Source organism: Trichosurus vulpecula, chromosome 5 (genome assembly GCF_011100635.1).
Source record: "Trichosurus vulpecula isolate mTriVul1 chromosome 5, mTriVul1.pri, whole genome shotgun sequence".
Classification (NCBI taxonomy): domain Eukaryota; kingdom Metazoa; phylum Chordata; class Mammalia; order Diprotodontia; family Phalangeridae; genus Trichosurus; species Trichosurus vulpecula.
The window spans coordinates 132,345,166-132,370,090 of record NC_050577.1 but is presented as its reverse complement, the minus strand read 5'-3'; the positions used below and the strand labels follow the sequence as shown (position 1 = coordinate 132,370,090).

At 37.5% G+C, this 24,925-nt stretch overlaps 1 protein-coding gene across 1 annotated transcript in view; it reads left to right on the top strand.

The window, feature by feature from the left end:
* LOC118851064 (ankyrin repeat domain-containing protein 26-like) overlaps positions 1–24,925 on the top strand; it is a 107,043-nt gene that overhangs the window by 27,613 nt on the left and 54,505 nt on the right. Inside the window, exons 8-12 of the mRNA XM_036760634.1 lie at positions 4,618–4,651; positions 7,674–7,746; positions 11,503–11,742; positions 14,105–14,250; positions 14,883–14,944. Of these exons, the coding sequence (XP_036616529.1) occupies positions 4,618–4,651; positions 7,674–7,746; positions 11,503–11,742; positions 14,105–14,250; positions 14,883–14,944 (555 nt within the window). The remainder of the gene's footprint in view (positions 1–4,617; positions 4,652–7,673; positions 7,747–11,502; positions 11,743–14,104; positions 14,251–14,882; positions 14,945–24,925) is intronic.

Here is a 24,925-nt window from a genome sequence, read left to right as displayed (position 1 = left end):
CTCTCCCCTCTTCCCTTCCCACCCACCCTCCCTAAGAAGTCAAGCAATTCAACATAGGCCACATGTGTATCATTATGTATAACCCTTCCACAATGCTCATGTTGTGAAAGAATAACTATATTTTGCTCCTTCCCAACCCATCCCCCATTATTGAATTTTCTCCCTTGATCCTGTCCCCTTTCGAAAGTGTTTGTTTTTGACTATCTCCACCCCCATCTGCCCTCTCCTCCATCATCCCCCCATTTTTTTTATCTTCTTCCCTCTTCTTTCCTGTAGGGTAAGATTCCCAATTGGGTATGTATGGTATGTATGGTATTCCCTCCTTAGGCCAAATCTGATGAGAGCAATGTTCACTCATTCCCCCCTCATCCGCCCTCTCCCCTCCTCCCACAGAACTGCCAGAACTGCTTCTTCTTGCCACCTTTATGGGGGATAATCCATCCCATTCTATCTCTCCTTATCTCCCTCTCTCAGTATGTTCCTCTCTCATCCCTTAATTTGATTTTATTTCTTTTAGATATCTTCCCTTCATCTTCACCTCACCCTGTGTCTGCTCTCTCCCTCTCTCTCTCTCTCTCTCTCTCTCTCTCTATATATATATATATATATATATATATATATACACGCATATATATATATATATATACACATACACATACACACATAGATATATACATACATACACATTCACCCATATATATACATAAACATATATGTATGCATATTCCCTTCAGCTACCCTAATACTGAGGTCTCATGAATCATACACATCATCTTTCCATGTAGGAATGTCAACAAAACAGCTCACCTTTAGTAAGTCCCTTGCAATTTCTTTTTCTTGTTCTTTTTCTTGATTACCTTTTCATGCTTCTCTTGATTCTTGTGTTTGAAAGTCAAATTTTCTATTCAGTTCTGGTCTTTTCACTGAGAAAGCTTGAAAGTCCTCTATTTTATTGAAAATCCATATTTTGCCTTGGAGCATGATACTCAGTTTTGCTGGATAGTTGATTCTAGGTTTTAATCCTAGCTCCATTGATCTCCGGAATATCGTATTCCAAGCCCTTCGATCTCTTAATGTAGAGGCTGCCAGATCTTGGGTTATTCTGATTGTGTTTCCACAGTACTCAAATTGTTTCTTTCTGGCTGCTTGCAGTATTTTCTCCTTGATCTGGGAGCTCTGGAATTTGGCAACAATATTCCTGGGAGATTTCTTTTTGGGATCTATTTGAAGAGGCGATCGATGGATTCTTTCAATTTCTATTTTGCCCTCTGGCTCTAGAATATCAGGGCAATTCTCCTTGATAATTTCTTGAAAGATGATATCTAGGCTCTTTTTTTGATCATGGCTTTCAGATAGTCCAATAATTTTTAAATTATCTCTCCTGGATCTATTTTCCAGGTCAGTGGTTTTTCCAATGAGATATTTCACATTATCTTCCATTTTTTCATTCCTTTGGTTCTGTTTTACAATATCTTGATTTCTCATAAAATCACTAGCTTCCACTTGCTCCAATCTAATTTTTAAAGTAGTATTTTCTTCAGTGGTCTTTTGGACCTCCTTTTCCATTTGGCTAATTCTGCCTTTCAAGGCATTCTTCTCCTCATTGGCTTTTTGGAGCTCTTTTGCCATTTGAGTTAGTCTGTTTTTTAAGGTGTTGTTTTCTTCAGTGTATTTTTTGGTATTTTTTTGGGTCTCCTTTAGCAAGTCATTGACTTGTTTTTCATGGTTTTCTCACATCCTTCTCATTTCTCTTCCCAATTTTTCCTCTTCTTCTCTAACTTGCTTTTCCAAATCCTTTTTGAGCTCTTCCATGGCCTGGGACCAGTTCATGTTTTTCTTGGAAGCTTTTGTTGTAGGTTCTTTGACTTTGTTAACTTCTTCTGTCTGTATGTCTTGGTTTTCTTTGTCACCAAAGAAAGAATCCAAAGTCTGAGACTGAATCTCGGTGCGTTTTCACTGCCTGGCCATATTCCCAGCCAACTAACTTGACCTTTGAGTTTTTCAGTGGGGTATTACTGCTTGTAGACTAGAGAGTTCTATGTTCCACGTTTGGGGGTGAGGTGCCAGCTCTGCCACACCAGCACTGCTCCTTCCCCAACCCCCAACCTGGACTGGGCTTAGATCTTCAGCAGGCTGTGCACTCCTGCTCTGATCCGCCACTTAATTCCTCCCACCAGGTGGGCCCAGAGCCGGAAGTAACAACAGCTGTAGCTGCCCCACCTCCCCTGCCCCCGGGGCTGGAAGCAGAACCGGGAACTCCTTCCACTCCCGCAGCTTTTCCCACTAACCTTCTCCACAGTCTTTGGTGTTTGAGGGTTAAGGAGTCTGCTAACTGCTGCAGCTCACTGATTCAGGGCGCTAGGGCCCCCTCCGCCCGGCTTCTGGTCTAGATGGTCCACACCACTCAGGCTGGGCTCTGCTCCACTCTGTTCCCAGCTCCCAGCTCCCAGCTCCATGTGGGATAGACCTCACCCAGAGACCATCCAGGCTGTCCTGGGCTGGAGCCCTGCTTCCCTCTGCTGTTTTGTGGGTTCTGCCAATTGGTTCACAGCCATTTTTTATAGGCTTTTGGAGGCACTCGGTATGGAGCTCACACTAGTTCCTGCTTACCAGCTGCCATCTTGGCTCCGCCCCCCAGCGTAGTTACATTTTAATGTGCAAAAGTCATATTTGTCACTCATAGAGTAGTTACTTGGTACTTAGTATGTATTATGCCCTGTACTGAAGTCTTATTCTAAAATTCAATAGGGTATAGAGTTAACCCTAAATTCTCATAGTTTCTATAGACAAAGCGAACACTCCTACAGGTCTTAGCCAGTTGGAAGAACTAGATAGACATCTGACTTTTACTGTAAGAAATCGTGGGTTTAAAGACCACTTCTGATACCTACTGGCTGGTTGACTGTACACAGGTTGCTTAATTTTTCACTGGCTCAAGTTACTAACTCTAAGACTACAATTTGCAGAGAATTTACCTGTCTATATCAGTGGGAGGTATTTTTTCTCACTAGGAGTTCCATACAGATGAAATCTCATATCTAATTGAACAGATCTAATTCAAAAGAAATCTGGCAGCATCCTGTTGGATGGATTGGAAAAAGTGCAGTTTGAAGAATGGTTATGAATCAAATAATAAAAGCAGGCACCCAGTGAAATGGGCAAATTGTTGCCTTTTAATTGCTTCTCTAAGGCAATGTGATAGTTGATATAAAAAGAGAAGTGTTTATTTCACTGCCTACCTGATTATCCTTTTTTATACACTTATTGTATTTATTTTTTGTTATATTTTGAGTTCTAAGTTGTCTCCCTCCCTCCTTCCCACCCCCACATTACAGAAAGCCAACATTTGATACAAATATAAATGTGAACCATACAACACATACTTTCATATATCAGTTCTTTGTCTGGAGGTGGATAGCATTTTCCTTCATAAGTCCTTCCTAATTGATTTGAATATTCATATTACTCAGAATACCTTAGTAATTTACAGTTACTCTTTGAACAGTATTGCTGTCATTGTATATAATGTTCTCTTGGTTCTGCTCATTTCACTCCCCATTATTTCATGCAAGTCTTCCAAGGTTTTTCTTAAATCAACCTGCTCATCATTTCTTACATCACAATTATATACTACAACTTACTCAGCCATTCCCACAGTAATACTTTTCAATGCATAAAGGAATTCTTTTTCATATTAATTTAGGGAAAATCCCACTCAATTCAAAAAGTTAAAAACACCATTGGGATAAGGCTATCTGAGAACAGGTGGGTACTTAAAGGTAGCTTACTATCAATAGATGACCTGAAATATTTTGTGTACAAATAATGCCAAAATAAAGCCCCCAAGGACACATATTGCTGTTTTTGTACATCTGCAATAACATGCTAAAAGTCCATGGAAGCCAGATATGCTAAAAGTCACTTAGGGTGTCTGATTATCTTTATACTATATTTTTGGGGAAAAGCTCAGAAGATTGCAAATGAAAATTATACATTCTAAGCTTTTTGTTTTTAGCATTCCCTCCTGGGAAGGCTTGAAAAGAGAAAAATATTGGTTGCAACTCATCAGCCCTGTCCTTCTAGGGACTGTAGAGGTCTATGCAAGGTACATTATTTCTGGATCTCTTGCCCATGGAGAAGAGCTAGAAATATGTTGAATCTGACCCAACTTACAGAATGGACCAAACAGGTCATTCTGTGTCATACTCAATGGGGCAGTACGTATCTCTAACCATTCCATCTGTGAGGTCTCTGGTGAGAAAGGTGAAACCAATATGGTGTTTCTCATTCTACCTACATAAAAATGCCCAGATTAATCCTGTAATGTCAGCTTGTTTCTTTTGTTTATGGTATCTGTTACGGATGTTATGCTCTGTCAGTATGAAAGAGTGTGCTAGTGACATGGCCTGTGTCAAATTACTGACAGAAATGTGGTACTCTTTGTACCTCAGAGCCTTGATACTTAAGACAATGATCTCTAGCATAATTCCTTGTATCACAGGTCTCTGTCAGATCTCAAAAAACACATTGTAGCAAAGCTTCATAAATTACACTTTTTGTTTTAATGTCATGTATTGGTATTTATGTTTAATTATATTTTACTTCTTCCTCCTGTAGTGGAAGAAACGTCCCCAGAAGAATCTCTAAGCAGGTAGGCTTCATAGCAGGTTAATATTTCTTTTAATTAATCCACATGGTCTGTTCTCTGATAGGCATTTCTATCCCAGGCAAAGCAGATTCTCATGCTCCAAAATAACATATCTTCAATTTAACCACTTCCTACCATCGCATTAATGCATGTTTTTTAATCTCATTATCTTGCATAGAATTATGTTTATTAAACACCTACTATATTTATTAAGCAGATGGCCAACTGTTTGTGTTAGGGAATTGCCTGAGAACAGTGAGGGATTAGGTGACTAGCTTGGGCTCACAAACCAGTATGTGACAAAGGGAGAGCTTGAGTTCAGTATATTTGTATTCCCAGACCTACTCCTTATCCACAATCCCCTAAGAGAACTGTTAATATATAGGAATTAGATGAATGGAGAATGAGCAAGTTATGTTCTTCCATATGGCTAAACTATGTATTAGCTACCTGGGATGGATTCCTAATAAGCCTTTTAAGGCACATCTATAGTGCAAATATGTATCTTCTTATAATCGTGGAGATGTATCTAAGGGCTGAGGGATTATCAAGTCAAGGAGTTATCAACATCGGTTGGGGATTAGTCACTGGGGACAAGGTCCTAAGTCAAAGCAGAAAGTGGTATTGAAAATTTCTCAGCAAGAAGGAGAGAAGCAATAGAAAGTAGTTGCAAGGGGCTAGTAAGTGGTTTCTGCTTGGAACTCTTGTGAACAACAGTAGTAGAAAGCTGCTTCTCACATTGAGATTTTGGCAGGAATACTGTAGTTCCTAATTTGAGGCATCCAGGCAATCTGGCATTATAATCTTGATAAGACTTGTCAAGCCTGTTAAAAGGACATCACTCTTCTGGAGCTCTTAGGGAGGCAAACAGACTTGGCAATGCATTAGTTGTAAAGGCAACAAATGGCCTTTCTAAAGAATAAATATCTCACTTCCAGTGAGCTCATATTCACACGGCACAGGTTATTTTGTAGTGACCTGCAGATTTTGTGCTTTCTTTGTGTTTTTCCCAGTGACAAGATTTAGTCTTAATATAGAGGAAAAGGCTGGAGAAAAGACTTTCCACTCTCCAGATGGTCAAGTAGAATGAAGTATTTCTAGAAATGATACAAAGTTTTTGATAAATAAAGAAAAGAGAGAACCTGTAAGAGGTAAAGGGGAGGAGTGTGAGTGTGTCAGGAGGTTGGTGTGATGAATTATGTGACACAGAGAAACTGAACATTCGGAGCCTTTCTTCCTTCTTTTATCCAAAGGAGATTGTGTGAAAAAGGGAGCATTGGAGCAGGACCTGAACTCAAGAAGGAGAAGCAGTTGTGAGGATGATTGGAATCCTTTAGAATTTTGAAAAAGATCAGAGACTGAAAGTTAATATGAAGAAATTCAGGAGGCGTTGAAAAAATTGAAGTGGCTTGAGCTGAAGGAGGAAAGACTCCATCTAAAGGAGAAAAGAAAGGGAGAAAAGGAGGATTTGAAGAGATGGAGGAGGATATAAGGAAAGAATGATGTGACGGTTATGAGAAGGAGGAGGAGATGGAATCAAAGTAAAGGAGAGGCAGAAGGAGAAGAAGCATTTAAGAAGACAAGATGAAATAAGTAAAATAAATTGACAAGTTGAAAGAGAAGGAAAAAATCAAGAAGAGCTAATAAAAGCTGTCTTGGTGTTCAGAAATTCTAAGGAGGTGAGACAAGAAGTGTCTTGGGGTTAGTGAATAATGAGTAGGTCTGGGAGTGAGGATAAACTACGTTCTGGTTCCCCTTACTTGTTTTGTGACCTTAAGCAAGTCATTAAAGCTTTCGGTGTTCCCAGGCAGCTCTCTGACACAAAACACTTCTCCATTTGCATTATTTCATCTATGGAAATTCCCTGAACCAGTGAAACCACAAGCCTTACACCCTAGACTCTTTGAATCCATGCCCCATCCCCCTGCCCAAGAGGCGAATAGAGTGATAAACCTGGAATTGAAACTCTCTGAAAGCAGTTTACCATAACAGTTGTACAGAAGTGCTATTAGCAAGAAAGATAAAGATTAATTAGTTTGCTTTGTGTACATATGAGGAATCAGGTAAATTTTTTAGTGACCTGTATTGATTTTTCTGATTCTTGATTCATAGAAGTCTTCTGTAAGGAGATAAGTCTTAAATTAGGTCCTGAAAGAAATGGTACACATTGATTGGTAGTAGATAGACAGAAGGACATTCCAAACAAAAAAGGCATCCTGAATATTCTAATTTACCATGCATATCGTTTCAATTCTATTTTATAATATTATCTGACCAGATTCATCAGTGATTATATTACATCAGAAATGGTTGCACTTGTAATATATACCTTTCTGAGATTGGAATATATGACCTACTCACATATCTAGAGGACAGCTTGGCAACACTGTGGATAGAGCACTGAACTTGGAATCAGTAAGAGTCATCTTTATGAGGTCAAGTCTGGCCACAGACTCTTAATAGCTGGGTAACCTGGACAAGTCAGTTTCCTCATCTGCAAAATGAGCTGGGGAAGGAAATGGCAAACCACTCCAGTACCTTTGCTAAGAAAACTCCAGTGGAGTCATGAAGAGTCAGACATGACTGAAATGACTGAACAACAACAAATGTAAGTCATATCTTGAGTTGAAATGTGTGGAAGGTAATTCAAGACAAATGAGGATTCAATGGGAAAGTGTTTGTCAGGAAACTGGTAATGAAGACACGAGAGTTACGACATGGCATAAATACACTACAGGGTTTTGGTGATTCTCTTATTATAATGTCCATTGTGTTCATTTGTCAACTTTAGAGGAGTGTAAAAATAGGAAGCGAGATTATTCTGGAGGATAAACCCACTGATAATTCTATAACAACATTTTCTTCTCTGCCAAATTGAATCTTGGAATAGGAATATACCCTTCTCTATTAAGTCATCCTCTGTAGTGTATCATTTGATAGTAAAACACCTAATAACAACTAAAAAAGCCTTTTTGATGATTCTCTTCTGGAAATAAAACTACTTATTTTTGTTTTCTTTTAAAAGACTCTCTAACAAACCTGGAGCTGATGATTCCTGGCCAATCACAGATGAAGAAGAATTAGATTTTAGTATTAAGGTAAAGGTTCTCATGGAATTTTTTCTAGTCTTAAATTTCAATTTGTTGGGTGCTTTGCTTTGTAAATTTTTATTGTAAACATAACCCATTGAGAAAAACAAAGAAAAAGTATAAACAATATCCTTGGTATTTAACATCAAGTGACATGCAAACACATTAGGAACCAAATGAATTAGGAGCAAAAAAGCTTTTGTTCTCCGTCAGGCTTTATGTTTCTTTCACGTTACCCCACCTCTGTTTTTCTTTTTATTTTACTGAAAAATTAGGTGAAATCAATTTGTGTCTTTCTCTACCATTTATCCTCTGTCACTGTAAATCATAAATGTATAAATTAAGGCCTACTTATTTCATTGAATCTTCCTGATCCCCTTTCTTTCTCCTTTCCTATTTGGAAGTAAGCTCTCCCCTCTTTTGATGTCCATTAATACCTTAAGTTGCATCACATTTTCCCATATGTATCACCACTGTTTTATATTATAATTATTGGTGTAAATATCTCTTAGCTCCTTCAGGATGGACATCTTTTTATCTCCCATTGAATCTAGTAAAGTCACTTACACATAAAATATGAGTTGAATGAATTGACTTTTTTTTACTTATTTTCTAAGTGAATAGGCAGTGTCAATAATGGACTATATGTAATTAATAGTAGTAACAGCTAACATTTATATAGTGCTTACCATGTGTCAGATGGTGTGCTAAGTACTTCACAATTATTATCTCATTTGATTCACATAACAGCCCTGAGATGTAAGTATTGTAATGAGGAAACTGAGGCAAACCAGCAGTTTAAATGACTTGCCCCAGGGTCACACAGCTAGTAAGTCTCTGAGGGCAGAAAGTGAACTCAAATCTTCCCAAAGGCAGGTTGGTGCTCTATACCTTATTTTGTTCAAATATCCATCTCCTACCTTTGTGGAACATACTGATTTTATGTTGGTAGATAATTTGGGGCTTGTTGACCCATATTTCTTTATTTTGAAAATATTGTTTTCCAATTTTGTAGTTTATTCTATCCTTTTATTATTTTTCTTGACAAGGCATTTGGGATAAGTGACTTGCTTAGGGTCACATAGCTAGTAAATATCAAATGTCTGATTCTGGATTTGAACTCAGGTCCTCTTGACTCCAGGGCTGGTGCTCTACACAGCACCACCAGCTACCCCCCATAGTCCCTTGTCATAAGAAGCCCTTGAAAAGTCTTAATTATATCTGTTACTTGGTGATGATATATACACTTCTGGCAGCTTTGTAGTAAGGAGGCAGTATGATGTGGTGGCAATGAATTATGGTACTACAAAGGAAAGAAGAGAGATGATAGTGTGGCGAAGAACGTAGTGAGGGATTTTCAGTATGTGGGAGACATTGACATGTTTGCAGGCAACAGGGAATGATCTAGTAGATGGCCGAGATTAAAAATAAATGTGAGAGTCAGTATGAGAGAGGGCAGCATTAGTGAGATGGGATGGAATGGATCACCTGGAGAAGTAGAGGCCTCAGCCTTGATGAGGAGTAAGGCCACTTCATCATGTGACAGAGATGAAGGAGATTGTGGCAAAAGGCATCTGAGTGATAGGAGATGTGGAAGAGGGAGAAGAGAGCTCTTGTCAGATGGCCTGATTTTTCTGTAAAATAGGAAGCAACTCTCTCAGCTGAAAGTTTGAGGGAAAAGGGAACCAAGGAACGTTTGAGAGGTAACAAAAAGGTATGGAAGAGCAGCTGTAGCGAGTATATTTTTTGGATAAATTTTGTTTATTTAATATTTTAGTTCTCAACATCAATTTCCACAAGATTTTGATTTACAAATTTTCTCCCATTTCTACCCTCCTCCCATTCCAAGATGGCATATATTCTGATTGCCTTGTTCCCTGGTCAGCCCTCCCCTTTCACCCCACTGTCCCCCACCATCCCCTTTCCCCTTACTTTATAGGGCAGGATCGATTTATTGCCACATCCCCTATATATCTTGTTTCCAGCTTCATGAAAAAACTTTTAAAATTTTTTTAAGTATCTGCTTTTAAAACTTTGAGTTCCAAATTCTCTCCCCTCTTTCCTTCCCAGGAAGGCAAGCAATCAACATAGATCACACATGTGTCATTACGTAAAACACTTCCACAATGATCATGTTGTGAAAGGCTAACTATATTTCCTTCCATCCTATCCTGTCCCCCTTTATTCAATTTAAGAGAAGTATGGTAGTATTGCCTAGAACAGTAAAGGTCTAATTAGGTATTTTGTAGTTGTCCTAGTAGAAATGTTTGCATGATTTTCCACTTTTAATTGGTTTCTTATTTAAACTTATGTATTTTATTTCATGCACTTAAACACCTTTCTTTGAATAGTGGTCCATAGGTTTTACTAGACTGCCAAAGAGGCCTGTGACACACACACAAAATGTAAAAATGGCTGTTTTAGGTGGTTTTTTTTTGTCAGGTATATATGATACTTGATTCCTGACATTAACGAAAAGCAATAAAAATACCATTACACTACACCTTCACAGCTTTTCCTAGACCCAGGGAGTTTCTAGAGGGTAAAGCCCAGTCCTTCTAAGTGCATTCATACAACACCACAAAGTTCAAACAATACAACCCAGTTTGCACTTGATGTTCAGTAGATATTCAGGAGTTCTAGTGCTTAGATGAAGATAAGAGACCTGAACTCAAGATCTCAGCTTTTTCTCAGGAGTACAATGGAGGCCCTCAAGATCTTGTGTGAACTGAGGTTTTTGTAGGCTGTATTTTTCAGTTTAGTGGCCTCTTGCTAGCAGGAACCTTTGATTTCTTCCTGTTGAAGGTGTCAGGCAGAATGAGTGAACCTAATAACCAGACCTAGAAAAAGTGAGCCTGACACCAACATTTCCCTAGTTTTCCCCAATCTTTGAGACTAATTTTTACTATTCCAAAACACACAAAGAAAAATAAACTAATGACTAAGAGACTTTAACTTCTTTGTTATATTAGTGATTTGGGTAATATATCAAAGTACTACTTTCTATAACATAGTATTTTTCAATGGTATGACAAAATATTGAAGAATAAAATTACACTTCTCGGTATATTGGTTTTTGGTGAACAAAACAGTCCAGAAGACTTTATTTTCTACGTGATGATCAGATTAAATACATTACAATAGTAAACCTCAGAGAAGTGTGGACTATTAAATGTTAGTATTTTATAGGAACTGATGCTCATTATTATTATCACTTTTTTTGGCAGAAACTTCCCAAGGTGAACTTAACCAAAATAATAAGTACTTCTCGGCAAATAAGGAAAAATAGTAAGTTATCTGAGAAATTTCCACTGATATTATCATTTATTGCCTTGAAATGATAGATTTGTTCATGTACTCTTCATTTGTTTTTAATATAGTAGATGAAAAGAGTAGCAGTGTCAATACAGAACACAGAACTTTTCTTGGGCACAATCAATCAGATAGTGAAATGGAAGATATGACAGATACCATTCCTAAGCCGTCATCCCAAGCCCAGTGCTCCCCTCATCCTGTTCATCCTTCACTTGGCTCCTTTCCAAGGTCTTCCCAGATGATGTCTTCTCTCGTGGCATTAATAAGGTAATTATATTGGTTATGGTTCCTATCTTTCTTTCCATGTTTGTTCCTCTTCTTTCCTTTCCTCTCATGCTCATCCCAATTTCACAAAGATGGTAAAGATTCTAGAAATGGAAGTTCTGAACAGTTATACATCTCAAAAACTCAGGGAAATTCACATATTGAAGTTAAAATGCGATGGTCCAGACAATTCATGTGAACTATCAGAAAGACGAAGGAATAGAAAGCAGCCAAGAGGAAGAACGATTAGGAGATTATGAAGATGAATTGGCAGAAGAGGAAGAAAATGAGGAAGAGGAGGAGGAATTCAGTCATACATCCGATGCTTTAGAAGGATGGAAGGATGAAGATACACAGGATGAAGAAGAAAGTCAAGATGAAGAAGATTTTGAAAATATGAAGGAAAAAGAGGGTTTGAATATCTCTGTACTATTAAGTGTGATAGAAGTTAGCTAAATGTAACTGAATGAAGAAAAGCAAGTAATAACATTTCTGCAGAATTTCCTATGTCAATTAATATGGTATTTATGGAAATTTCTGCTAACTTACATTCCACTTCTAGTAAAGTAAAAAAAAATAACAGAATATTTTGTTTGGTTAACAAATGATTTTTCTTAGAAGTGCAAGATTTAGATCTAGAATGGAACCTTGCAGCTTACCTAGTGCATTCAACCACTTAAATCAAAATTCTATACATTAGTAGTTCTTGGTTAACCAGGCAAATTCGGTAACTTAGAGTAAGAAGAATATGTGAAAAATTATTTTAGGTCATAATAGTTTATTTTACTTTATTAAAAAGTAAATATTATCACATATGTTACTTAAGTGTGTAAAATGAATGAAATGGAATTTTTGATTATAAGCTAAAGAAGTTTCCATTAATAGTAGAATTATAAAAAGAGAAGGAACTTTGAAAGGTTCAAGTAGTGTGTATTTGCTCTTATTTAAAATGCATATGTACCGTCCCTAAAATTCTATTTTTAAACCCTCAGAAAAAGTGACTCCAGAATATTTTCATCAGCCCTTTGTAATTTTAACCTTAAGAATTGTAAAACCCTGAAATGGAATTTCCTTTTTATTTGTGACCAATTTTAAGCTTACCTCTCGTTGTTCTTCAGTTGGGTGCTGATTCTTTAAGATAATAGCTAACATAGAACAGAGGAACATAAATCAGAACATGAATAATGATCTTATTATCTCCTACATCTTCTAACCTTTTTTAAAAGGATCTTATTTCCAAAACTTTGATTTCTGTTCCATGCAGTATATGTTCTTAGCTCACATTGTATTGTGACTCATATAGAAGCAGGACAAAAAAAGTCAATCTCAAATTGTAACATTCCATTTCCAATTTCTCCTTTATATTTAATATCAAATAATCTGAAATTTTAATAATTAAGTTCAACAATTTATTGCACATTTATAAAATTGTATTATGTGCAAGGCATTTTGTTATATGGAATTCAGAAACAAAGAGGACTTAGTTCCAGCCATTGTGTACTGTATAATTAATTTTGGATCTAAGACATCCACAGATTAGTTTCTCATAGCTAGAAAAAGTCAGTTTAAAAACTGACAGTTTTAGTAACCCATCTATGTGAAGTATTCGGAATATCCGTATTTTAAATGACACTAAAGTTAAATCTATTTCCTCTTCATGTGTCTCTGTTTCAGTCAAACTAGATTACCCATTATTTCCTGAATGTACCAAGATCTTTTCCTCCTTCAACACCTTTCCTTTCACTGTTCACTGTGTTTGGAATATCTTCCTTGCCTCTTTTTTGCCATCTGAAATTCTAGCTGTCTTTTAAGGACCAAATCAATAATACCATATAATATATATATATATATATATATATATATGTATTCATATGGTCCTATATATATATAGCTTTCATTGGTCCTTCTAAACTGTTATGTTTATAGTTCTCTAACACATTTCACAGATTCTTCTTTCTCTCATATTTATATCTTTGTAAACATGATTGATTAAGTACCTGCTATGTGCCATGCAGTGTGCTAAGTGCCAAGGACATAAATAATAAAAAAAAGACAGTCTCTGGCCCCAAGGAACACAGAATCTAATGGAAGAAGCCACCACTCCCTCAAAAGAAACCCAGAATTTGGGGGTTAGGGAAGCTACCTAGTGCTGGGACATGGGGAGAATTTAGAGAACTCCCCAATAGTGTAGCAAAGTGAGAAATGAGGACTTACCTGTTCTGGGGCCCCTCCTTCAATGGAGGCTTTGGAGTTCCTGGATCTTCCTCCAGTGCTAGGGGCATTGGGTAGGGATTAGGTGGATGGAATTTTTTGGATGATGAGGTTTTCCCAATCATAAGGCTCCTAGGGCCTGGTGGAGAAGTTCCAAAGTTGTGGTGAGAAACGAGATGTCTGTGCTGCGTTCCCTCTTTCATTGGAGGTTTTGGAGTTCATGGCTCTTCGCTGCAGTCAGAGAATATTTTTATTCCCTAATAGATTAGACTTGAGCATGAGAACTGTTTTTTTTTATTTTTCTCAGTTCCTAGTAACTGAAGTTGTTGAAGTAAGAATTAGAACATTCATCAGCATATATAATGATGTAAATTAATATTTCATGATAGAAGAGTTTTTCTATAAATCAAATGTCTAATATATGATTGGAAAAATCGAATTCTTTGCATAAATTTGATTGTCAGGTCCATTACTGTGACAATTACGGTAGGTTAGATAGGTTTGTATTATTCATGTGAGCAATAGATTAAAGAAAATTTTTGGAGGATGTTGTACATTTCATTCTCACTAATGATAGGAAGAATCAACAGAATCAGAGGAGGAAGAAAAGGAAGATGGTATGTTAATTGACAGTGGTACTAGAGACAAGCACCTCCTGAAACTCTATATCTTCCCAGTGAATTTCAGGCTACGCTACATCAGAGAAGTATGCTGTTACAAAAGGTAAGTTATTGTTTTGATGAACCATGATTTCATCATTGTGGGAAATTCCCAGTGATGGAATTTCTACCAGTGCAGATTGGCAACTGTTCTATAGGTTATAGTCTTACCAAGTAGACTGGGGCACTAAGAAGTTCAGTGTCTTGCTTGTGGTCACACAGCCAATATATCCGAAATTGGAATCTAACCCAGGCCTTTCTAATTCCAAAAGAGGCCTCATATCCACTGTGCTGTGCTACCTCTCAAGTTGTAGACTATGCTTACAAAGCTTTCTTTTGTAAAATGCTATATAAAGCTATAAATTTAATGTGTATTGACCTTACTCTAAAGTATGTTAAATATAACAATCTTTCTTTCTCCTTTTTACCCTGAATATGAAGTGTATTGTAGAAAAGATTAGTCTCATGTAAAATTACCTCAGCCTCTAACTTTTTTCTTTGAAGGACCCTCCTTTGCCCATAATGCTTAAATTCACATGTTGCTCTTACTCTGTTTTTGTCTCCTGAATTTTTTTCTGTTGTCCTTTTCATTTATTTTTGCTGAAGCAATTATGAATAGAGATACTTGAGCAGTTTTCCTGTTCTCAGTAGCACATATTTCAATTATTAATGTGGTTTTTTGCCTACATTTTATAGATACGATGCCAGCATTAGGATCAGAAGAGAAAGAAGATGCAGAATCTTCGTGGGATTCAGAGGTATCTTTTCAAGTTTTGAAGTAATTGTAAAACTCAGCATTTATTGTTACCTTTAAAATTACATTCAGATTTACTTATTTACTAATCATTGCAATTGCCTGGGTGGAGTTAGAATCAGTATTTTAGAACTGGAAGGGAAGTTAGAAATAATCTAGTCCAACTACTCATTTAACATATGAGGAAACTGAACCCTAGAGAAGTCAGGTAACTTGACTATGGTCTCACAATTGGGTAGTGATGGAGCCAAGAATAGAATCCAGGGGTTCTACCGTTCAGGCCGTGTACTTTCCACCTTACCCCTAATACCTTACCAGTTTCAAAATGTCATTCATTCATTTAGTCAATCAATCATTCAGTGAACAAATGCCACAGTAACATATGCAGTTCTAGGTATCAAGATATATTCCAGGAAAGAGACTTTAGACAAAGACTTAGTATACAACCCTGCTTCCCTGCTATGTGAGTAGCTTAACTTTAAGTGATGGGATAGGACAGAGGCATATATAAGATGATTTTTATGGCTGAATTTATCAAATTTCTACACAACTTGTATACACAGCTGCTGAGGGCAATACAAAGGGAAATCACAGGCTAAGTGTTGGTTAGTTAGGAAAAAACTTCATGAAAGAGGCAATAATTAGGGCTTACTAAGAGGGTCAAATTTTGATTGGCAAAGAGAAGGAAGGAACACATTCCAAGAGAAGGATAGGCAGAAGGAAGGCAAGGATGGTTGCAAGGCATGTGAAGAATGAGATTTATCTGGTCTATAAGAGAGAATATAAATAGTTTTCTATAATTAGTTGGTGTGAGTTGAGGCCTTGAATGGTAGCTTTAGAATTTTGGATTTGATTTGCATCAAGGAGCCATTGTCACTTCTTGTGCAATATAAAAATATTTTGAAATTTTGTGTTTTAGGAAAGCTTTTTGTGATCAGTAGGAAGATTAACTGAAGCAGAGGTATCTTATAGGCAAAAAGACGTCATTTAAGTAGGTGTAAGGTAATGAAATAAAAAGAAGTTATTTTGGAAATAGGAAATGTTAAATAAAAAGTTGTTTATTTAGAGAAAGATTGAGCAGTAAGTAGCAACAACTTGGCCACAGAGAAAAAAGGAGATAAATGAGTTTTAAGAAAATGTAGCTATCACTAATAGAGACAAGGAAGTTAGAAAGGGTTTGGGGGCTTACATGATGACAGGCCAGGGTAATTTTTTAATATGTTAGTTCTCAGGAAACATTCAAATGGAGCTCTCTCTTAGATTGCTAGAATTTTAGGAACTTGAGAATAAAGTCAGATGGTTTTCCATGTCTTCTGGGAAAAGGGGGTCAGAAATTTGGGTCACACAAATCTCTCTTGTAATTGAAATAGGCAGAGTTGAAGGGATTAACTCCCAGCTTTATGTTGGAAATAATCAAAGGCAAAAGTATGAAGTATGAAGACAAGAAAAGGGTAGTGAGTATGCTTCTGCTTTTTAGTGTATGTAAAACGTTGAGTGGAGACTGTCATTACCAGGTACCAGAGAAATTAAAAATCATGTTCCACAAGAGGTTTGGAGGCCATCATATGTATTAGACATCAAGCATGAGGCCAGGAAATTAAATGAAGAGAAAAAAATAGTCCAAGTGGGAGACCTCTAGAAAGTGGAATTGTATTGATACTTTATCAACAATGAATTGTTGAGTACAATAGATATGGTTGGTGTGATTAAGCTAAGGTTTTCTGTCATTCTGTCACAAATATCATATATATGTACATGTATGATTTGTAAATGTATATATGATAAACCTAGATCAGTGTGCACTGTGCAAGCTTCGTTGTTCAATAATTTCAGTCACGTCTGACTTTTCCTAACCCCGTTTGGAGTTTTCTTGCAAAGGTACTGTAGTGGTTTGCCATTTTCTTCTCCAGCTCATTTTGCAGATAAAGAAACTGAGGCAAGCAAGGTCACACAGCTAGTAAGTGTGTGATCCTAGATTGAACTCATAAAGATGAATCTTCTGACTTCAATTCCAAGGCTGTATTGACTGAGACACCTTTTTCTAAGAGGATTATATACTGTTCATTGGCCCCAAATGCCATTTTCTTCTCCCATGTTGTTTGCATATGGAAAATAGTATTTTAAATCTGCTATAAAATATTATAATTGCCATGCAATAATATCCTGATTTAGAGTTTTATCATTACTTACAAGTAAACCATTTCTGTATGAAAAAGTATACACCACTACATTTGCCAGTGTTATTTAAACACAAAAGACAGAAGTAAACTTGAAAAGTGTGAGCATGAGGTTGTTCTTTTGAAGAAAATGTTTTACAAACACATTTTATTTTCTGTAGAACTCTCATTTCTCTCTAAGTGGGAAGTTCACAATTTACCAGCAGAATATATTCAAGACTGTTTTCTGCAGTGTGCTTGCTAACTATGTTGTTGATCTTTTAATTTGATAAGTGTGCCACTACAAGTCTCCCCAAAGGATCTGCCAGGCATCTACCTACATCCACAGATCAAACAAAAAAGACAGTATTTCAATGGGACAACGTGAAGGTAAGATTATATTTTATATATGGTTAGGTTTGTTTAAAAAAATGAAAGTGTTATCTGTGAGTGAGGAGAGGGAAAAGTGACTCTCCATCTATGGGAAAGTCATGAAATATGTAGAAGATAAGAAGGTGGATGAAGTCTTAGTGCCAGTAACGGGACTAAATAGTATCACTGAAGGCTTAATGTAAGCTAAATCAGGAAAAGAGGACATAAAGAAGGAATACAATTGGAGAAAAATGGGGAAGGGGAGGCATTAGAAGGAGAATGAAGGAGTTCAGTGGAAAGAGAGAAGAGAAATAGATATGTTTGATATGGAGTGACAGATTGGCTCTAGTAATTGTTTCTCATAATTAATCATCCAACCTTTGCATGGGGTTAGGAAAAAGAATGAGCTCCATTTCAATTTAATGAGTTGGTTATACAGATGTCTTAGTTATGATACAAGCCCATGTCACATAACTTTTTGGTGATAGAGACTAGACCTATAGTTCTATTGGTATGAGGAAACTCCCTCTACCAGTGCATGTTAGCACTTCTCTGACACTTAGGGTCTCAGAAATTGACTGGAGCACTGAAAGGGTAAGTATTTGTTAATAGTCACAGAGCCAGTATCAAAATCAGAGGTGGGACTCAGGCTCAGGCCTTCCTCATTCCAGGGTCAGCTCTCCATCCACAGTGCCTCTCAGACTTCACTCATCTCTCTCATCCCCTGACTCTGAAACCTTCAGTGATTTATTCCAAGCGTCTGTCAGATAAAATGTAAAGTGAAGAAAATGTGTTATAAGTTCATTTGTAAAAATCTTACGTATCTGCTTAGTAAAGGCTGTTAATGCTCCAATACTTGTAACTTTGGATAAGAGATTCCATAGGCTGATGACAGCAAATGGTGACAGAAGAAAAAAGAGTAGGCAACAGCAATATAGATAGTAGAATATGTCTGGATTAGAACCAGGAAGGGAAAACGCCTAAAGCCTGCTTTGGTTTCATAAATTTAGAGAGGGTGAGGACTTCAGTCTATACTGCTAGTTCTTATTACTTATAATATACATTTCTGCCCTCCTGTATCACAACATTGACTATAATTGTGAATATGCCTGTGTAGTTTTGTATTGCAAATATGAGACTCTCCATATAGAAGGTAGAAGGAAAACATTTATTCACACACCAGAGAACCTAATCCCAAATCCAGTAAGTCCAAACCATCGTAGCAGCAAAGACGTTAGTACAGAATATCACAGCAGAGAAAGCCATCCCAAAGCCATCTTCCTTCCTGCTGGGACCTTCCACAAACACTCACAAATCCTAGCTCACTCCTTTCCTATGTCCTTCTCTTCCTTGGGTTCTAACTCACTGAGCGTTTCCTGCGCCACCCTTCCAGTTCCATTCCTTCAGCAAGGTCTTCCCACCACATGTGACTTAGGCTTCATGTTACATAAGCAGGTCACATGCTCCTATTAATGGGTGGGAAAGATCTTCCCATTTAAATTGCCATTACATGCAGCCACAAGATATTTATCCATTCCATAGGTCAGTGGGGCTTTAGGGTAACTGGTGTCAACAGAAGTTTACAACAGTATAACAGGGATAACATGAAATAAGCATATAAACAATATCATCATTCCCCTTGGAACAAATGGAGCTCAAAATCTTGGGGGAAGGGGTGAAGGTCTCGTCCTTCATAGCTTCTTCTGCTGAAATTGCATGTAGAGCAGTCCCTGCCCCAAGAGGTCAACAGCCCCATTTGAGAGATCAGGTCTTTAGCTGGCATCCAGAGTTTGGTCGACGCCAGGTCCAGGGATGACATATCAGGTTGTGGACAGGTCCAAGGATGACATCTGGCTTATGCGATCAGGCATCTGTAGGTGGATGGTACTAAGCCGTGGGAAACAAATCTATCAAACAAATTTAACAGACAAAAAGCCAAAAAGAAACAAGGAGACTATCATAGCCTCATTCACAGTAGAATACGTGAGTGAAGGGTACAATTTAGAAATCATCTTCTCCGAGTAAAAAACAGTTACAGTATTATCCTTCCCATGTGCTATAACTTCTGTAGGCTTTGGAACATTGTCTAGCTTCTGCTTACCCATAGTTTAGATCCCAATTTATTCTATCAGTAGAATCAAACCCTTCCATTCTCTGATAGTTATTTCAGAAGGAGGGGTCAGTTTTCAGAAGGGTTTGTTTCACAAGGAATAATAATCACTTGAACTATTCTCATTTTACAAAACATAGGTTCTTCCCTCAAATTTTGGAATGTCACAAAAATTTCTCCCTGATAATTAGAATCTCTCACTCCTTTCAATACATGTATTCCTCAAGTTTCTATTCCTGATGTAGGTAATATCCTTCCAAAATGATTCTTAGGGATTCTCATGCATATTCCAGTAGAAATTTTCTTATCTCTTTTCTATCCAACCAAAAGTCATACTTCCGAACCAGGCATTCCTGAATATGGCATGGGGCATCTTCTCTCATGGTACAGTACTCAGTATGTGGGATCTTAGGTGTTTGTTTTCTCATTTGCAGATTTGGAGTCATCATTCTGACTAGAGTGTGCTTCCTCTAATGGTCTATTATCAAACTATGTAAAGCAGTGAACAAATTATCCTTCCAATGTTGATAAATTATTAGAACTTAACTTCCTTAACTGTTCTTAATAATCCATTCATTCTTTCATTAACCTAGATGCTTGTGGATAATATGGAATATGATTATCCCCTCTATATTGTTCAATACACAGTATCTCTTATCATTACCTTTGAAATGTGACCCATTGTCACTTTGAATCTACATTGGGGTTCCATAATATAACTTATCATATCTAGAGTTTTATAGGTGTTTTTTCTGGTTGTATTCTTATAAGGACAAGCCACTAGTACACCTGAATAGGTGTCAACACAAGTACATATAAATTTGCATCCTTTATCTTAGGTAGTGGTCCAATATAATCTATCTGCCAAATTTGGGCTGGAACTTTTCCCCTTGCTATTTCTCTAGTTACTACCTGAGGAGCACTTTGTTCTTTTCCAAATGACATGTACCACATTCTGCTGCTACCTTTTTTTGACAATGCATGAGAGATATTAATATCTCAATCTTACACCCACTGATGTGTGGCCTGGTGCCTAAATGGCTGGCACTTTGATGGACATATTTTGCTAGTTCCAGATCATCAGGTGGTGTCAGAGTAGGGACATATGTTTAGTACCAATCTTTGCTAGTTGGTCAACATATGCATTGTACTCCCATTCTGGCATGGTGAGGGCCATGTGAGCATCTACATGAAAAACTGACAAAGTAGTGACCAAAGACATGTCCTACATATCTTCCCATAATTCTTTGCCCCAAACTTGTTTACCATGAATTTCCCAATTTTTTGAGTTTTCCATATGGGCATCCATGTAGCTAACCCAATAGCTACTGCCATGAATCTGTGAATATATGACACTGTCCTCTTTGTTTTCTTTTGCCATAAGTTGAGAATACTGATTACTTCCACCGTCCCAATACTTTTGAAAATCTGCTTAGTTACATGAGTTATAAGCCACCTCTTCAATGTCTTTTATGGCCTAAATATTTTGCTATCCCATCAGTAAACCATGCATGTTTCTTTTGTTCTTCAGTTAATCTAACGTATCCCTCATTGCATTTACCAAAGACTATGCAACTGTTGCCTTGGTTCAGGGGGTTTATCATTTCCATCAGTGTCTATGTTTTCTATAGATTCATATAGAGCAGAAACTCCATATTGTCTGCTTTAGATCTATTTTGAATATATCATTTCCATTCAATTATGCCTCTTGCACATGTGCAATTCTGTGAGAAGCGGGGTACTGTTACCCAGGTCATAACCAGGAATGCAGGCCTTAATATTACTTCATGGCCCAGAGTCAGTTGTTCAGTCTCTACCAAAGCCCAATATGTAGCGAATAACTGCTTTTCTAAAGGTCTATATTGAACTCCAAAGAAAGGAGTTTCTAGACCAAAATCCTAAGGGTACATTTTGGCTTTGTTGTTTTTGCCACAAACTCCAGTTTGCATAGTCTTCTTGTGCAGTCACTTGTAATTTCACCATGCCACTTTGCATAGGCCGTAAATCTAGGGCCAATTGTATAGCAGCTTTGGCTTCTTCAAAAGCTTTCTCTGCTAAGTCCCCAATCAAATTCATATTTTTTCCTAGTAACTTTGTACAAAGGTTTCAAAATCTGTCCCAAGTGCAGAATGTAGTGTCTCCAATACTGAATAGTTCTTTAAATTTTGGGGCCTGTTCTTATTGGTGGGAATAGGAAAATATTGAATCTTTTGTCAAGATGTGGGAGAATTTCTCACAGTCACTTATTCCATTGTTTACCCAAAATTTTGCGGTTTCAGCAGGGTTAATTTCCCATCCTTTGCTTTTCATATGCTCAATTAATAGTGTCAAACTCTTCTCCACCTCTTTTAAATTTTCTCCTTGAATCAGAATATCATCTATGTAGGGTGAGCTGTACCAGGTAACTTTAATTCATCCAAATGTTCAAGTCACAATCCTATGGCAAATAGTTGGGTTATGCAGGTACCCTTGGGTGTAAAAGTATATTGTTGGCCCTGCCACATGAAAGCAAACTGATCCATTGTTTAGAGTCTATTGGGACATACAGAAAGCATTGGCTAAATCAATAAATGTATCAAGTCCTGTCATATTTCTGGATCCTTTCTATGAAGGTGACAGTATCTGAAATAGCAGCATATAAGGGAAGAGTCACCTTGTTCAGTTTCTATAATCCACTGTCATTCTCCACATTCCATCTGACTTTTGGACTGGCCAGACAGAGTTATTCCATCAAAGGGTTGTAGAGACTAACACTGCTTTCAACATATTTCTTTATATTACTGTTAGTTTCATCTTCCCCACCTGGCACACGATACTTCTTCAAAGTAATTACTTCAGTAGGTTCATGTGAAGTGATTGGGTCCATTTTTTACTTTTCCCTCAAAAGTGTATTAATTCCTATCTTCCTTAATTGGCATCTCCCCTCAGGTAAATTCAGAGTCATGCCTTTCAATGTTTCTATTCCAATGATGTCCTCAGGAATGTGTACAATGAGCACTAAATATTCTTTCTTAGGCAATTGTCCAATTTTTATCATTAGTTTGACTTGTCTGGCTGATATTTCAGCCCCTCACAGTCCGTGAGTAATAGGAGTTCCATGCTTAAACTTGTCAGGGTTTCCATATGAGGGAGGCCTCTGCCCCAGTATCCACCAATGACCTAGTTACAGTATTTGATCCTTTCTTCCAATATATAGTCAAATTAATATGGGGTCTGTAATCCCATCTGTGTGTTTTTTAATCTGAGCTGGGGCTCGGCCAATTTCCTATCTCCCTGAAGGTGTGACTCACTTGGATACAAGGTTTAAGATCTGTAGGGGCAGTTCTTATTCTATCTGCTATTAACCCCTTATCTTGGCACATTTTATATAGCTCATTAGTTGGAATACCATTATTTTTTCCAAAATACCCCTGCTCTCAATAGAGCAATAAACTTGCTTTTCTGGTCACTCTATTGACTTTGCATCTGCTGTTATACACTCTTCTCTCTCTCAAGGAAATATGTGTTTTCCCCAGTCTCCTAAGTACTTAACTGTGAAGTCTTATCTAGCACCTCTGAAAGAAGGTGCCCTCTCTCCCCAATTTGTAGAGTCAGAACTAGGTGTTTATAAACAGTTGGAATTGCCTTAACGATCATATTTCTATGGGAAACTCCCAAGGGAGTATCAAAATAAACTTCAGCGTTCCCATCATGATAGCAGTCTTCATTACCACCTCCTTTCACTTGTTGTTCAGTCCCTAAGTGAATACCAGGGTCTTCCCCACTGGGTCACATAGAATCAGCAGGATACTCTTGTTGCATCTTTCTGCTGCTAAAGCCAAACGTTGGTCGTCCTGTTGCCTCCTTGCAGATGTAATCCCTAAAATTTGCTGTACAAAAGGATTCTGACTCATACTTATGAATTTCATGCAATCCACACTATCTACAGATATTCCTGCGGTCCCTTCATCACTGATTTTCACCACCAAGTATTAACAATTCTCCCATTCTCTGGGTGAACATGATCAAGATATCTGTGACTTCCTGCTGTGTAAAGTCTTCAAGCATCTCTCTGAACACTGTATTATCCCCTTGGGTCTCTTGTTTCCTTCATAGTACAGGTTGGCTTCTGTCTGAGTATCTAACAATGTCTCATTTCTTGCCTCAGGAGCATTATGTAACATAGTATCATTTTCTACTAACTTTCTTTCCCTATCTCCATGGCAACAAGACTGCAACTAGACTCAACCTGTCCTGAGCTTATATTCACTTGTGACCTCTTTGCTTTTCACTTTTTCTTAGCTAAATTAACAGCAAAATTCCCATTCAAATCAGTTGATCCATGAACAATAATCTATTCTTCTACCACCTGAGATTCCTCATCTTGCTGTGGTATACAAATATTCCCATTCAAGCTAGCCAATTCTCTAACCAACTGAGTTCTCTTATTTAACAGTCTGTACCTGCTTTGATATATAATACAATAATATGTTCGTAGAAACCCAGCCTCTCCTAACACTGCTGCCAGTTCTCTCCCTGGCTTAATTTAAATTTCTTGTAAACTTCTTTCCAAATCTTTAGTTTCTCCCCTCTGTAGCCTCTGTTCCCAACTTTCACAGAGTCTGGTGTCTTTAGCCCATTCCCTTGCTAGGGAGAATAACGTACCTCATCCCATCCTGGGATATCCATTTCTTTCTCTAAAGCCCTTCTACCTTTAACTAGAGATTTTATACCTTATGATCCATCCTATTCATTGCCAGTTATCACAATGATAATTGTGAATATGGCTGTGTAGTTCTGTATTGCAAAATATAATAGACTCTCCATATAGAAGGCAGAAGAAGGAAAACATTTATTCACACCAGAGGACCAAATCCCAAAACCAGTATGTTCAATCTGTCATAGCAGCAAAGAAGTTAGTACACAATATCACAGCTGAGATTGACTCCTTCCCAAAGCCATCTGTTCCCCTGCTGGGGCATTTCCACAAACACTCATACATCCTAGCTCACTCTTTGCCTATTTCCTTTCTCTCCTGGTTCTATCTCACTCTGAGCATTTCCTGCTTCATCCTTCCAGTTCCACTCTTCAGCAAGCTCCTCCCACCACATGTGACTTAGGCTTTCTGTGACACAAGCAGGTCACATGGACCTATTAATGATGGGAAAGATCTCCCAATTTAAATTACCATTACATCTCCCCAGATTCGTGTATTCAAGTATAGATTATTCCTTTTGTTCTTTTCATTCTTGGCAACTTTTGCCTTACCTTCCTGCATGTTGGCATCTAGTTCTATAGTCTAAGGATGTAAAAATTAGGTGGCCATAGGATAAAGTACAGAGTTAAAAAAAATTTGAATAGCTTGGCA